The sequence below is a fragment of the Triticum aestivum genome, chromosome 7A, assembly GCF_018294505.1.
Source record: "Triticum aestivum cultivar Chinese Spring chromosome 7A, IWGSC CS RefSeq v2.1, whole genome shotgun sequence".
Classification (NCBI taxonomy): Eukaryota; Viridiplantae; Streptophyta; class Magnoliopsida; order Poales; family Poaceae; genus Triticum; species Triticum aestivum.
This window is the reverse complement of record NC_057812.1, coordinates 623,216,613-623,232,336: the sequence shown is the minus strand read 5'-3', so window position 1 is coordinate 623,232,336 and position 15,724 is coordinate 623,216,613. Positions and strand designations below refer to the sequence as shown.

Genomic DNA, 15,724 nt, shown 5'->3' with positions numbered 1-15,724 from the left:
TTTGCTATACGCCCCAATCGATTCTTAATGGCTTGTTGCTGTACGTGAGAGCCCATGGCGTCGCCATGTCGGGACAGTCGGGCGTCTCATCTTCCATCAGAAATTTGGCAGCTACAGTCTACAGAGCCGGCCTGCCTGCTCTGTCTCCTCTCCTCTCCTCTCCTCTGGCGCCAACTCACACGCATTACACTCCTCTCCGGCCAGTTCGCAGAACCATCCATCCATCCATCGGGCACGCCACGCTCATCTCCAAATCCCTATATAAACCCCTCATGCCCTGCTCGTTCCACTCACACAAACACAAAGCTTCCATCCAGCTTTCTCCTCCTCCTCAACCTTCTTCTAGCTAGCTAGTCCCTAGTTGAGTGAGCGTACTTTTGGTAGCACGGAACGCATGGCTCGCATGGCGGTGTCGGTGCTGGCGATCCTGCTTGCCGCCTCTTGTGCCCTGGCGGCGGCGAGCTTCGACAAGGAGTTCGACGTCACCTGGGGTGACGGGCGAGGGAAGATCCTCAACAACGGCCAGCTCCTGACGCTGGGGCTGGACAAGGTCTCCGGCTCCGGGTTCCAGTCCAGGCACGAGTACCTCTTCGGCAAGATCGACATGCAGCTCAAGCTCGTCCCCGGCAACTCCGCCGGCACCGTCACCGCCTACTACGTAATTAAGCCAATACTCATTCATTCCTCTGCTTCTCCGTCTTGATCCAATGACAGGGTTGCCTAACTTGGTTTGGTTTGGTGTGTGTGAATGTGCAGCTGTCGTCGCAGGGTCCGACGCACGACGAGATCGACTTCGAGTTCCTGGGCAACGTCACCGGCGAGCCCTACACGCTGCACACCAACGTGTTCACGCAGGGGCAGGGCCAGCGGGAGCAGCAGTTCCGCCTCTGGTTCGATCCCACCAACGACTTCCACACCTACTCCATCCTCTGGAACCCCAAGCACATCATGTAAGTTGGTTCATCGCCATTGCTCAACGCCGGCCATGTAGGTACATGGACTGACCCATCGATTTGGTGGTGTGAATAATGCAGCTTAATGGTGGACGACATGCCGATCAGAGACTTCAAGAACCTTGAGGGAAAGGGGATCGCCTTCCCCAAGAACCAGCCGATGCGCCTCTACTCCAGCCTCTGGAACGCCGACGACTGGGCCACGCAGGGCGGCCGCGTCAAGACGGACTGGTCCCACGCACCGTTCTCCGCCTCCTACCGCGGCTTCAAGGCCGACGCGTGCGTGGTGACCGCAGACGGCAAGCCGCACTGCGGCGCCAGCGTGGGCACGGAGGTCGCCCCCGGCACCGGCGCGGCGGGCGAGTGGTACAACCAGGAGCTGGACCTGACGCGGCAGCAGCGGATGCGGTGGGTGCAGAGCAACTACATGATCTACAACTACTGCACCGACCCCAAGCGGGTCGCCAAGGGCGTCCCCGCCGAGTGCTCCATGTAGCCCCATATGCCCACCCAGCAAGCTAGCATTGGTCCGTCCGTGTATACGTCGACCGCCGGAGAAAGGGAAGATGGGGGCGTCTGTATTGTATGATAAATAAGGACTGGTGTGGAGTATAATGTGAAATGTAGCCACGTCTTTGTCACGCTCACGCTCACGCTCACTTGGTGTGTAATATATGCCTCATCTTGTTCTTCTTCATGTTTTTTTTTTGAATCATGTGTTTGTTCTTCATGTGTTTGTTGCTCTCTGTTCCACTTCTTTGCAACGGCTTGGGTAAATTGTTCGTTCCCGGTACGCTTACTGTGTGCTCAACTTATCCTGAGGCTTGACAAGCGAAGCCAGCAGCTGTTACTCAGTGATATACCTTTGCCTTGTCAATCAGTCACTCGGGTGGAAACTGATAGTGATAGGACTACGCTGCTGTACATGCATGCAACGTGACAAAGAAGTCACAGGGCACGGCCGCTGCCTAGAAGAGCACTAGCGCGACAAAGGAATGGATAGGGGCTCGTAATAATCCGTCAGGTACTCGGGTCCCAGACTCGATCCCAGCTAGCTAGCTGCATGTGGTCAGTCCGGCGTTCGGATCAGGACGAGACCGATCAACGTCCTGTTAGGCTCGTGTGTCAGTTGTTATACACAGGACGCTACACTGATGGCATTTGACAGGCCACTAGGGTTCGCTTCTCTTCTCGTCTCGGACGAGAAGGCCTTATCTTCTTTTCCATCGTCCAGGAACTGTGTCACTAACAGCAAGCTCGTGCTGACATGAGGCTGTCTGAATTTTCTTCTGTACCGTAGGCAAACAATTTCCATGATGCATTTCATTCTTCTGCTTCCTTTTCCAGAGCTACTGCACTGTATTTTTCTTACCTTTCAACTTGAGTGTCGCGTGCTTGTATGCCTCTGCGCCGATCTACCCATGACGGAGCTTAATTGTTGTACTACGTCGCCCAATGATAGACTCAAGAAGAGGAGACCTGCAATCTTGTCTGATTCATGAACTCTGGACAAGGAAGACATAATTGGGTTGGGTGTACCCGGCGTTTATTTAGGTGGGGTATATGCACCATGCTCCATCACGCTGTCTGCTTGCTCCCTGCCTTGGCGTATCCTGTAGTATTTCAGACCTGCACGACTTCCTTACCACCGCAGGACCTCCCTACCGTTTCACAGTTGAACGAACCGTTAAAACCAACACAAACCGACCAGGAGATGATACAAACAATAAAAAAGAACTTATTCATCTGTTGGTAGTGCCTTAGGAGTATTACTTCTTAAAAAGGAGACCGTTTCACGGAATGTTCTCGAATAAGATCAATGGGTATAGTGTAGAGGAGGTCCTACACTTGCATGACATGACATATTGTTGGCCAGCCTCTCTAGAATCAAAAGATTGCTGGTCCTCTATTTCGTGCAACACATGTTGTTTTGCGCAAACCGTGAAGGGGAAAAACATCATGATTGCTATCACAAAGCCACCGATCCAAGATATTGCATAGGTGTAGGCCATGTTTTCTTAAACATCAGTATAGACACAAGCGCTCGTATACACGCGCATACACTCATCCCTATGAACGCACACACACACCATACCCCTATGAGCATCTCCAAAAGACTAAGCCGGCATATCATCTTGAAATTTACAAAGTCACCGTAGGCACCTCGTCGTCGACGGGAACGCCTCCTACCACTGAATGTGCATCGCCGGAAATCCTGAAATAAATGCGAGCACCAGGATTTAAGTCCTGGTGGGCTGGTGATACCACGGTCCCTCTAACCATCCAACCACAGGTTAGTTCGCAGACCATGTATTCTTAACTATTGGAATGATTGCAAACTAGTATGCATTTGTACCAAAGTTAAATAAGTTGTGTACTAGTAAGGATTCTGATTATTTATATCCCACGTAGTATTACTTTTTGAGTTGCTTTTTACTCCCTCCGTTCCAAATTACTCGTCGTAAAAATGGATGTATCTAGAACTAAAATACATCTAGATACATCCATTTCTACGACGAGTAATTCGGAACGGAGGGAGTATTTGTTAGGTAGTTGCTCATTATGAGTTTTTGCAACCCTAGAAATTAAAATATGTAATTGGATCACTGCATTTTTTAGAAATCTATATTTGCGGATACTTCTTGTGTAATAATGGGTTTGAAAAAATGCGGTTGAGTTGTTTGCACATTATGAAGCATTGCATCGTGCATAAATTTGCTAGATAATTTCTGGTTTTAGAATTATTCAGGATTTCTTCCGCATTTTGAAACATCAAGCGACACATTTAGGATTTCTTCCACAGTTGAGTTTGCCTGTACATTAAGAAGCAAGTTCATGAGCGATCTTATTTGCTTCTCTATTACAATGTTCAAACCTAATAAGAGAAAAATCACACGCCATAATTGTTTTTTATTACAATGTTCAAACCTAATAAGAGAAAAATTACATGAGTAGTGTGTTTGTTCGTCCATTTCAGTACATGTGTAGTCATATTGAAATATCTAAAACTTCTTATATTTGTGAAAGGAAGGAGTGCTTCAGTAATGTGAATCTACGGTAGGAGTACGTGGGTTGGACTTGCGTCCATCCAACCGGAGTCTCCCCATAATCAGTACACCAGGCCAGGTGAGTAGAGCAGGGACAACTGGACAGTGGGCCCACGAGGCCAAACTTGCCAATGAATTTCAGGGACTTTCAGGCACCGGTGGCATTGCATAGCGATTTTGGGCTAATTCAGGGACCAGGTCGTCCCCAGCCGTATGCTACCCCTTTTCCGCATAGACACTAGCCGTGGAAGTTCGGCGCTCGATGGCAGATCACGCCTTCAGATAGCCCTCGTGCATGGCCCTCTCGAGCTCGCCAATGTGGGAGGATTCCGATCGTCGGACGCTTTACTGTCATGCTCGAGCTCTCATCAAGAGTTTCCATTTTTATCTAGGAATGCAGTTTCTGGCTGCCAAGATGAGCTTGGCGTGTGCACGGACCGCATGTGGACACATGGCGTGAGATAATTGGCCAGGCATCCTGCACACATGCTAGCCATGATTAACTGAAACCTATCTGGAACGAGAACCACCCGGGTGGAACGAGATTGAGATCCACACTGGCAAACATAGAAGATCACTGACGATCACTGACGGGGTGATGAGAGCTTTCTGAGCGGACAATTATCGCATGGTTGCCGTAGCCTCAGTTACAGTTGAAGCTGGATGGCCATAGTCCGAGCTGTGTCCAACTAAACTAGCTACTGGAGTACCCTATAACTAGTGGCTAATGCTTTGTTTAAGTTGAAGGTTTACTTATAACTTTCGGTACTGCTCCAGCTACGAAGTGGCTGAAACCCTGGACTGTCTTGGTGCTGTACCGTGAGTCCGAATCATTAGCTAGATACTGTCCGTAGGCAGTACTCCCCACTAGTACTAGGAAGAAATAGTAGTACTACCTCTCTCTCAGTTTACAGGGCGTGCGCGTGCCCTTAGGTCGTCGATTTGATCAACCTAATACAAGTCATATATTATAAAAAATATAACAATATAAATTTCAGATGTTCTATTTTCAAACCGTATAATTTTTATGTTATATAATTTATATTAAAATGATAAAATTGGTAACCTAGGTATACGCGTAGGACTTGTAAACTGAAACGGAGGTAGTACTACAGATGGGAGTTTCATTGCGATGTCAAACGGTGATAAATAGGGAGCAGAGGTAACATAAATAGCTGAACCGTGATCCAACCACCACTTGGCTTCGAAATGATTTGGCCACTTCATTAGCAACTGTAGTACTAGTACACGGGACGAAGGTGGCGCATCAGCAGCTTGGGTCTCGGGTGTTTTGATCGGTCCTCGTCTCGTCGGTGACAGGGGAGACCTGCGGACGCCACTGCTGCCTGGAAACGATCATGAATCGGCACGGCCCGGGCGATGGGTGAGTGGACGTGGATGGGATGAGCTCGTGGCGACAACGCCTGCCTGAACAGCGCGCCGACGACTTGCGGCGACAGAGGCGAGGGCGGATGCAGCTATTCCGCCGGCACGATGCTGCTGCCGACACATTCTCGTGGAGCATATTTCTCTGTCGTATGATTCCTTTGGTTCCGGTCTCGGGGGGACGTGGCCTTATGGTTCTACAGGCGCAAGATGGGTACGATAGCGTGGCTTCATAGCTGCAAGAGATGGATAGCGAGGGATAAAAATGACCCTTGTTGCTAGATGGAAAATTGAAAATGACTTATTTTCTCTCCATCGATGCGCACACGTCGATCGCCGGAGTGCTCCGTCTTGTCCTTGTGTCGCCGGAGCAGCACGGCCGGAAATAGAGTATAACGTATTTCCGGATGCAAAGAGGCGTTGCGCGCAGCCAGTGGACAGTGGTGTCGCAACTCCGGTGCTCCACCGTACATGCAAGAACATTTTGTTCTGCTTTGTGCACCGGGTGCGCTGCATGCCTGCACGGACGTACGTAGGTCAGGGCAAGGCATGGGCGCAGCTCACTACCCGCAAGACGACGCGAAATGGCGACAGAGGAAAGGACGAGGGCTTCGTTCGTAACGATCACCTCAGGTCCCAGCTATCCCTACGTCGTCTTCTTCACTGCCACGCTTGCTAGACTGTGAAATGCATGCGTGTACGTTCAAGCTTCGAGGCCTTGTTACTTGTTACTCCCTCCATTCCAAATTACTCATCATAGAAATTGATGTATCTAGAACTAAAATACATCTAGATACATCCATTTCTACAGCGAGTAATTCAGAACAGAGGGAGTACTTTAGGATTGGTCTGGATCAGCAGAACCGATCAGGCTTCAGGCGCCTATCTTCTCGAGATCCGAGTGTACAGTACGTGAGTCACACGACGATCTAGCAATGCCGTGCAGCTGGCTACTTCTACCCCCAGTTTCAGGGGAGAGCTCACGTGCTCTCGTTCCCTTTTTTTTTATTATTAGCAAAAGGGCCCGTGCGTTGCAGCAGGATAAAAATATTACTCATTCTTATCCTCATTGTTGACGGTGGCATGATGTCCATCTAATCGCAATGGGTGTGAACATTGGTCAATCCAAGGCGATCAGCTCGGCCATCACACGACACACATGTCACAAAGCCACGCCGGAGCAATGGAATGCTTAAAACTTTAAAATTCTAACCTCATCGAACTTGACATGGGGGCAGCCCTGCAAGGGATACTCCTTGCACCACCCCTCACATTTCTACTCGTTTTTACTTCTAGTGTTGATAGTAGGCAATAGGAGGATATCTTCATTAAGTCCCCGAATTGCGACACAAAATAGGATCAATTATAAAATTCAGCATACACACAATAGAGGGAAACTATCAGTATAGACAGGATACATATAAAAAACTGGAAGTATATGCAATGCAGAGGATCAAGCTAAATGAAAACATCATTATAGATGATACTGCCAGACGGGAGGTTAGAATATTGTATGACAATTGACAAAAGAAATTTACCTCCTTCCTATCACTTCAAAAAAAATCCTGTGAATATCATATATTCTGCCTAACAGATAACAAATTAAGTGTAGTTCCAGTAATCAATCACAACATGATAAAAAGTTCATTTCAGGACATATGCATTCATTTGAAGTCGTTCTTTTATCACGTGGCATTTTCTCCCAGTATATCCGGTACATGCTTTAGTGTACTACTTTTTCTGCCATAGTAACAACTTTGTTATAGCTCCCCAAAACATAGTGCACAAACAGAAAAAAAATGGCATGCCTTTTGTGGGAGGTTGCGACTTCTCAGTCAGTAATAACACCACAAAATCATATATTTTTTTCAACTGTAGCACTGCCAACACCTTTGATGCAGAACATCTTGATGACCAATCTTAATACAAACTATGTATACAATTATAGTAGTTACATGCTATAATTGGTCTCTAGTGATTTGACCCTTTCATAGAGCTAGTAAACCAGCAAATTTCAGTTAAGCACTCAAGGGACCTATAACAGGTATTTAAATTAAAAATACCGTGACATCTCCTCAGAGAAGTACCATAATTTAGACAGAGCTTGTTGCTGACAGGTTTTGAAGAGAAGACTGGAAGGGAACCATTGGCATCACGGGGCTAGATAGTTGAGGAATTTAACCTTGGGCAAGAGGGGATCCTGTACTCACTGTAAGAAAGCTCCAGAGAGTCTATTTCCTCTGAACACCCCTCACGCCTGTGGATGAGCGTTGACTAACTTAGAGAGAAATAACATACATCTAGACAGCGCGTCTGTTGACAGGTTGTGCTAATACGTTTTTGTAGCCCCAGTTTTAGATCTTTTTCCTTCCAAATTTCTTCTCTCATTACCTCGTGTCCGTTGCTCAACGAAGATGCTCAGCTGAGGATCTTTTCACCTTGTTGCTACCTGTTAAATTGGGATGAACGTTTCAGATATGGTGTGGCATTTGCATGTACTGGGTCGGATAAATAATTAGGAATTCAGTGGGCCGAACACACACACACACACACACACACACACACACACACACACACACACAAATATCTTTAAAGTAATTTTCCTTGTAAATAGGTAGGAAGGAGAAACTTACAGTGGGCAGGTTGGGAAGCTTCTCATTCACCATCTTTTCAAGAGCTAGAGCCAACTCCATTGGTAAAATCACAAGATGCGTGCAAGATAGAACACATGAATATTTCACAAGCTATAGGGTTCCACAAAACGAAAGCAACAAATCAGATTAAACAACTTGCTACTTTCTTTCCGAGTCCTTGTATATTTGGCTGATGACATGTTGAATTCAAAAGGTCATTGGAGAGCAGCTACATAACTGACCAACAACTAAGACGTCACATATGTTTGACGAAGCTACATAACTTTACATACACCTACTAACTTTATTACCCTGTGATTAAGTGTTACTTTCCCTAGTTGATTAACTTGGCACAAATGACACCTCTTTTTTGAACAACCGAATATGCAATGAACAGACAGGGCAAACACATCAATAGAAACACACACAACCATAAATGAACTTACTACAGAGCATCACCTTTTTCAGAGTGGTCGAACTCTGTTAATGGAGTCACAGTGAACTGAAGCCCGACCCTCCCTCCATGTTTGTTCCGATTGACACAAAAGAATACACCAAGCATCACCCATCTGTTTAAAGCTAGCACACATGGGATAATGGTATTAATCTCTCATACAATCACGGCAATCTGCATATGATAGCAACAATAAATGCAATCAACACCAGTAGCAATAATCAGTACAAATAGCTAAAAAATATCACTTCAGCAGGAGCACCAAAAGCATGAAAGAACATCACATATAAGTATATAATTGATCCAAACCATAGCTCCCTGTACAAAAAAATTGCCCCAAGCAGAGCAAAGAATAAAGAATGGAATACACAGCACATGATATGGTACAAATCCCCAACCGAACCCCTCCATCTCTCTATATAAAATTCCCCAACCGAACCCCTCAATCTCTCACATCTCTATGTCCCCCAATTATTTTGAACCACTAATCAGTCCTCCTTCTTTTCATGATGTAATAGCATTCAGAAAACCAAGATGCAATAGTACCACGGGATTGGGTTTAGGGGAATGCTTGGTCTGTGTTTAGGGAGAGGAAGGCGAGGATGCAGGACGCAGAGGTGGGGTTGAGCGCGAAGGCGGCCTTGACTTGGGAGGTCGGTGAGGAATTGTATTTTTTGCCATGGAAGGCAGCAGCTTCCCCGCCGGAGGCCGGAGGCCAGCACTTCCTCTCCGGATCTCGTGGGGACGGAAGTCGGGGAGTGCTTTAGATCTCACGAGAAAGGGCCTCCTCTTCCACGGCATGACCAGCCTCTTCTTTGCCGGTGGAAGGAAGCAGCTTCCCCGACGGAGGCCGTCGCCAGCGCTTCCTCGCCGGATTTTGTGGTCGGCCTAGTCGGAGGAGTGCTTTCTCCGGGATCTCACGCTTCCTCGCCGGATCTCGCGTGGAACTTCCTCGTCGGAGAAGATTAGGAGAGGATGGGGAGGGGAAGAAGAACAAGGCGACGGAGGGCAGAGAAGACCGAGGGAGGGCGGAGAGGGCCGGCAGTGGCGGAGGCTAGAGAGGAACGGCGGCGGAGTCGGCGGATCCGCAGCGGCTAGCGGTGGTGGGGCGACGATGGGGCGAGGGCAGCGGCGGATCCGCTCGTGAGAAGGAGAGGCGCTCGGGCTATTGGGGACTCCGGGTTGATTCTTAAAGAGGTCAGGGACCTTTTTGCAACAATGAAGCATTGTTCCAGTTCCACTTAAAAAGGAGTGCGGGTTCAATTATCAAAAGGCACAGGGACTTTTTTATAAAAACTCCGCGACGGTGAACCCGGAGACTCAATCAGTACTTTATTACTACTAGCAAAAGGCCCGTGCGTTGCAACGGGAGAAAAGAATACCACACACTCTTAATTTACAAAAAAGGTCTATAATCCGAGTATTTGTAGCTACGGCCCAAACAAAGATGGTCTTTGCCTACAAAAGCGCAAGTTCAAGATTCCACATGTCTTTTATTTAAACGCGGCTTGCATGTAGATTTAATACGTACTCCCTCCGTCTCAAAATTCTTGTCTTAAATTTGTCTCCAATTCTCCGTATCTAGATAAATCTAAGATAAGAATTTTGGGACGGAGGGAATACAAAGAAACGGGCAAGTGACCTTCAATTTCGTCTCCAATCCTGATTTTGCTGAGATGTTCATCCACAATCCGGATCAGTACCGATATGAAAGAAAGACGGATAATGCACTGTTGATTAAGATTGCACCTAGATAGTATTCTTATTAAATGGTGAACAGATAAAATAACATCATATTCAGATTCTATATATTTTTCTAATCAAATTCCATATATAACATGTTAAATTTGGAGTTATGGTTTAGAAGATATGAGTATTTAAAAAAATATTTAATATATACTGCGGATCTAATGTCAGAAACATCAGGGGTTTTCTATAAATAGCATGACGGACTAAGAATACCTATTTCTTTTATTAGCAGGTAATAGAAAATAAATAAATAAAATAGCACAAATGCCCGTGCATTGCAACGGAGAAAACATTGATGTGTGTTCACCAAAAAGAAAACGACACGACGACATTCGTATGTTGCCACCTAGTGGTCGCAAAAAGGCCATGCCGAGATTTAGAAGAAAAGCATCATCAACTACACATTAGTCATAATGAAAGAAGCCTTAACACCGATAACAAGGAACACTTTTTTTGTAACCCTGAAATCTACTCTCTCCCTTCGGGTTTCTCAGGCCTATCTCACAAATCTCAGCAAATAGGAGTAGATAGTGATTGAAGAGAATGGATATCACATGCTCAAAACCACACAATTAACACACTTGCGTTTTTCATAAAATATTGGATTGGAAAGATAATTGTTGCATGAATGTGCAACTACTATCCACTGTTCAGTTTGTCAGCTTGTTTGCAACAACTTCTTTTCGGGGCGCTAGTTCAGGACATGTCATAGTGAATTGATCCGGGTGAATAACACTAACTTTTGATTGACATGTTGGTCACATCCTCCTCGACCCTGACATAATGTATTGCTGGTAAACATTGGTAAATATGTATTGTCATTGAATTCTGATAAACTAACCTTTTGTACGTTAGACCTATATAAGAGAGCATAGAGCTAGAAAAGTAACCGAAATTAACCAATAAGGTCTTATATATAGCGTTTTTCTTGTCGGGCTTGCAAAATTAATCAGTAATATGAATCATGCTAAACTGCAGAATGCACTCTCATTTGTGAGATTTAACCGGTAATTCCATGAAGTGCCAATGTATGCATGGAGAATACATATAAACCTTTAAAGGAGAAACACCCCTAAAATTTTAAAACATAATGATATACAAGAAAATTAATACCAAATCCCCTATAATTAGACGATGACAAACATGGCACTGCTGTTGGAGGGTTAAATTATTAGTGTAACCTATGTTGTTGAGAATTTCATCAAACACGTGGAAAGCACGTATGGTATGCCTGCAATACGATAGATCAGCACCATTCCCAGCATAACAAAGAACATAAATTGTAATCTTGACCTCTAGTTGTGGATTGGTGCAGCATTTGAAGGTTTCCTGCCACCGCATTAGGGCATGCTATTGGTGCGAAGCGGCACACTGGAAGCAGAGGGGCTTAACCTCATTATTTATCTAGCAGGTGAAGAACACGGCCACGTGAGGTCGCCATGGTGATACATGCAGTCAGCAACATTGATCTGACCAAGCGTTTTGTCCATTCTTCCTAATCAAGGAACGATGTCTCCTGTTCTCTTCCTAATCCAGCAGCGACGGCACCTATTCAGACTGAGCGAGCGATGTTTGCCGCACGTCATGTCAGCTCTTCGCTGAGACGGGCTTGGCCACACCTTCATGACCTCCTGCCGGCACTGAACAACTGCACCAGGAAAGGTGCCATGCCGAGGTGCCGCACAATTTTTGCGATCAACTCCCCCGTCCACCCCTTCAGTCCTCCTCCCCCGACCCCCTCCTCCTCGGCATCTTCCCCAATCACAGCCTCTAGTAGCCCACGGATCCGTCTGACCGCGAGCTACCGCCCCGCGGCACGTCCGCTTCTACGGCCCGCCCATAATGCATGTATCGACGATAATGTGGATGTCCGCCATGGCCAGAATACCACCAACGGCATTGACGCCAGGCCCCACGCCCTCAACCACACATGGAGGTAGCTTTTGCTGCTGCCTCAGCCGACCTGATCCTCTTTATTAGGCCCCTGGATCGGCGGTAAATAGCAGCTGGAAATTACGTTGAGTCCGTCAAGGACACAAACATCATGATCGGCCGAGCAGTTGCCTTCCCAGCTTTGGAGCAAGGAGGAACGCGGTCTCTGGCACAACACCGAACAGCTGAGCAGATCAGGTGCAGGAGCGTCGACAATGGTGATCTCGACGAGCTCTATCATCATTAGGTTTGTCAAGGACAGATTCAATACTAACTCAAGTGCGATGTACTTGGTCCCGAGACCGGCCAGTGGAACTTGCCGTGGCACAGCGTGACCGTGAGACGGGACACAGAACTGATTCGCCCAAACATTGCCTCACAAGGCCGCCACCAAGGAGCCGCCCAGATTGTACTCGTTCTTGGCCTCGGCGAGCGCAACAAAGACTATGCATCAGAAGATTCAGTAATGACACAAGATGAAGCAGTAGCAAAAGTCACGGTTTGCATCAGAAGTTCAGAGCCCCCTCGTGAATTCATCATGGCTGAAGTAGAGCAAAAAAGGCCTTGGACCCTCAACTGAACCGTGCACCTCTGAAAATTGCTTCCGCGTCTCAACCAGCGCTACACCGAATTTATTTACACCATCACGCCCCTGTTCTCGACGTTTGCACTGCGCCACTGCCTGTACAGGCACCCCGTTCGCTTGTTACGGAACCGCAATCTACCGAGGAGCAAGTCGACTACCACATCCACATGGCTGGCCACGTAAGCTATACAAGTCAGAACACCGACGAGTAGTCCGACGACGACGACGACGACGAGCCCGACTCTGGAGGCGGCGGCGCCGGCGACTGGTGGAGCTTCTTGAAGTAGTCCCTCACGTCGAAGCCCTTGCCGTCGGCTGCGTTGTCCTCCGCTGGCGGCGGGATGTAGGGCGGGTGGGTCACATCCGCGAGCATGTCCCACGCCATCCCGGCGAAGAACGGGTGCACCCGGATCTTGTCAGTGCCGCCGGCGTACCCGAGCCGCCTCGCGGGATCCCGCTGCAGCAGCCGCGAGATGAGGTCGGTCAGCTCCGGCATCCGGCATTGGGTGTCGCACGGGAACTCGACCTCCCTGTGCAGCACGTTCCGGAACATCTCCTTGCAGTTCTTGCCCTTGAACGGCGTGCGGCCGAACGCCATCTCGCGCGGCGGTCGGCGTCAGGCTTGGTCGGACTTCGATGAGAACAACCACCATGAACGCACGTCTCGCGGCATCGCCTCCCATCGTGAGTTTATGTAGGCGTCAGGAAGGCTAATAGATGTCGGGTCGGTCTCGTATTTTTCTGAGTTTCTTGCTGGGTTTTTTTTTTCTCGAGTAAAGGACGGGAGACGTGTCCTGCATGGAAGATATATAGGTTGCACTATCGATGGATATCAAATTGGTTGTATAGGACATCCTCAAATTATTAGTACCACCTCGTTTATAAAGAAATTTTATCTATACAAATCGCAAAAGCGTATTATGACATGAGAAGAAAGCGTATTGTGACGGTGAACCCACGGAGTCAACCCGTACTCTTATTATTACTAGCACAAATGCCAGTGCGTTGCAACGGGTATAAAATAAATAAACTTATTCTTAGAAATTTTAAATAAAAACTCAAACAACTTTGAAAGTAGCAAAAATATTATTTGAAGTGTTGAAAAGGTGCATTTTCTATGCCATGTTGAAGGACCAATCTCATAATTCACAAATAAATATTTTCTAATAATTAGTTCATAGTAAAACACATGAAAAATCTGTCAATTTTGAACATAAAACAAAAAGGTAGTGTGGGTGCAAAGTTGAATGTCGAGCATCACCATAATATTCTGAAGTTGTTGATGTAACATTATGTATCCGGATTTCGCTGAGGAGGACTATCACTAAGGCAGCCATCATATTCCTTTGTTTATATAGGAGGCAAGGATAAGAGCAGTAGTATGATAAGAGAGGGGAAAGAAAAGGCTTCCATAAAAACGTAATATAGTTCAGATTCACCAAAAAGCAACAAAATATCACTACATCAGATCATAGTTTGTGACAACACAATCTTTACTTTCTTGGTGCATCTGATCTGCATTCTATAGATCTCAATTACATTTCATGGATAAGAGCAAATTAACTTTCCCACAAAAAAAGAGAGCAAATTAACCTAACGGTTTTGTGACATATCTGGCCATCAACACAGGTTCCATGATCCACAACTTATGTCTGCAGATGTGCATTAGTTATTTCAGTTTAGAAAAAAGGATGTATATTGTGAAGAATCAATCTACAGTGTTACTTTGTTATTGTTACCTTAATGATGAAGAGTCTTTATCACGATGGGAACACCCACCAGCACAGAAAGGACATCCATGCACTAAGTGACCACGGGACGACATGAATCATTCCATTTTGGAAGGAGGGGCGAAGGAGTTGCCATCATATGCGGAGGAGGATTCCTCCGAGCCCAGAGGATGAGGAGGTGAAGAAGAGTCCCGGCTGAGACTCTTTTCCCTCGGCTCGGTTGGGCCGTTCATACTGAGGCCCATACGGATAACAAACCCAGCGGCGGACGAATCCTTCTTTTTTTAGGTATATATATATATATATATATATATATATATATATATATATATATATATATATATATCCTGGACACAAACGTCGATAATATTGCAGAAACAAAATTTAGTACCACCTCAAATATGTTTTAAATTCAAACTGAAAGCATAAAATCACGTGAAGAAGCGTATTGTGACGGTGAACCCGAGAGACTCAACCTGTGCTTTATTATTATAGCAAAAAGGCCCGTGCGTTGCAATGGTACAAAATGAAAATGGTTATAAACTCAAAATACAATTTACTATTTAAATAATGTTGCAGGTAGCATAACAATATTAGAAGTAAATTAAAGTACCAAGGACCATATTCTTGACACAACGAGTGGAAATTCGCTAATACTTCAAGAAAGAAAAGAAATTCCCTGAGGTTAGAAGCAAAATGATGCACCTCGTGTTCGTGTTTTACTTGTGAAGCTAACGTGAAGCTGACATCAAAACAGGAAGTAAAAAATCAAAGATATTAAAATGCTTAGTAATTAAAGGAGATAAGCAATGTCCAACAAAAAGAGAAAACATTAATATTCGGAGTAATTGCGTACCAGTCACGCCTTAAACCATTTGCTACACAACGATTGTCCCATATAAGGAGTAAGTATATTTCCTTTTTTGCAAAAAAACTTTCAATATATTCATCTTCCTTTATCTATTTTCCTTTTTCTTTTATTAAACATGTGTACACTGTTTATCATGCCTACTTTTCTAGATCACAACCGATATCTTGGCCTGCGTGCCACTTGTAGTATCTTTCTCTGTTCAACTTGTGGAATATTGTAATTTAAAAACATGTGGAATATTGGCACATTTTGGCCCATTCCAGGCATTGTGTATGAATGCCGATTTAATCGGTCAGTTTAATTAATAATCGGCCTCCATTAAATCCATCAATCCGCCTTTAATTAATTCCTCCATTCCATATATGAGCGAGATTTAATTGGGG

At 45.9% G+C, this 15,724-nt stretch overlaps 2 protein-coding genes and 1 long non-coding RNA gene across 3 annotated transcripts; 1 reads left to right on the top strand and 2 right to left on the bottom strand.

Moving 5' to 3' along the window:
- The first annotated feature begins 278 nt into the window (after positions 1 to 278).
- On the top strand, positions 279 to 1,650 carry LOC123148734 (probable xyloglucan endotransglucosylase/hydrolase protein 23). The gene is made up of 3 exons (XM_044568225.1): positions 279 to 658; positions 757 to 950; positions 1,035 to 1,650. The coding sequence occupies exons 1-3, from the start codon at positions 395 to 397 to the stop codon at positions 1,447 to 1,449; spliced, it is 873 nt and encodes a 290-aa protein (XP_044424160.1). The 5' UTR covers positions 279 to 394; the 3' UTR covers positions 1,450 to 1,650.
- A 3,869-nt stretch (positions 1,651 to 5,519) lies between these two features.
- Positions 5,520 to 9,628, bottom strand: LOC123153353 (uncharacterized). Its single transcript, XR_006476454.1, has 3 exons — positions 8,479 to 9,628; positions 8,020 to 8,063; positions 5,520 to 7,835 (listed from the first exon to the last, which is right to left on the bottom strand). It is a non-coding gene; the product is annotated as an uncharacterized lncRNA (long non-coding RNA).
- A 1,749-nt stretch (positions 9,629 to 11,377) lies between these two features.
- Positions 11,378 to 13,404, bottom strand: LOC123153351 (serine/threonine-protein kinase UCNL-like). The gene has a single exon (XM_044572512.1). It carries the CDS (start codon positions 13,336 to 13,338, stop codon positions 12,934 to 12,936), a length of 405 nt encoding a protein of 134 aa, XP_044428447.1. The 5' UTR covers positions 13,339 to 13,404; the 3' UTR covers positions 11,378 to 12,933.
- Between the last annotated feature and the right edge of the window lie 2,320 nt (positions 13,405 to 15,724).

Bases quoted from the DNA above. Each gene is read 5' to 3' on its own strand.
- LOC123148734 (XM_044568225.1), top strand. From the start codon at position 395: ATGGCTCGCATGGCGGTGTCGGTGCTGGCGATCCTGCTTGCCGCCTCT. The intron at 659-756 runs GTAATTAAGCCA...GTGAATGTGCAG, and splicing joins GCACCGTCACCGCCTACTAC to CTGTCGTCGCAGGGTCCGAC. The intron at 951-1,034 runs GTAAGTTGGTTC...TGAATAATGCAG, and splicing joins TGGAACCCCAAGCACATCAT to CTTAATGGTGGACGACATGC.
- LOC123153351 (XM_044572512.1), bottom strand. From the start codon at position 13,338: ATGGCGTTCGGCCGCACGCCGTTCAAGGGCAAGAACTGCAAGGAGATG.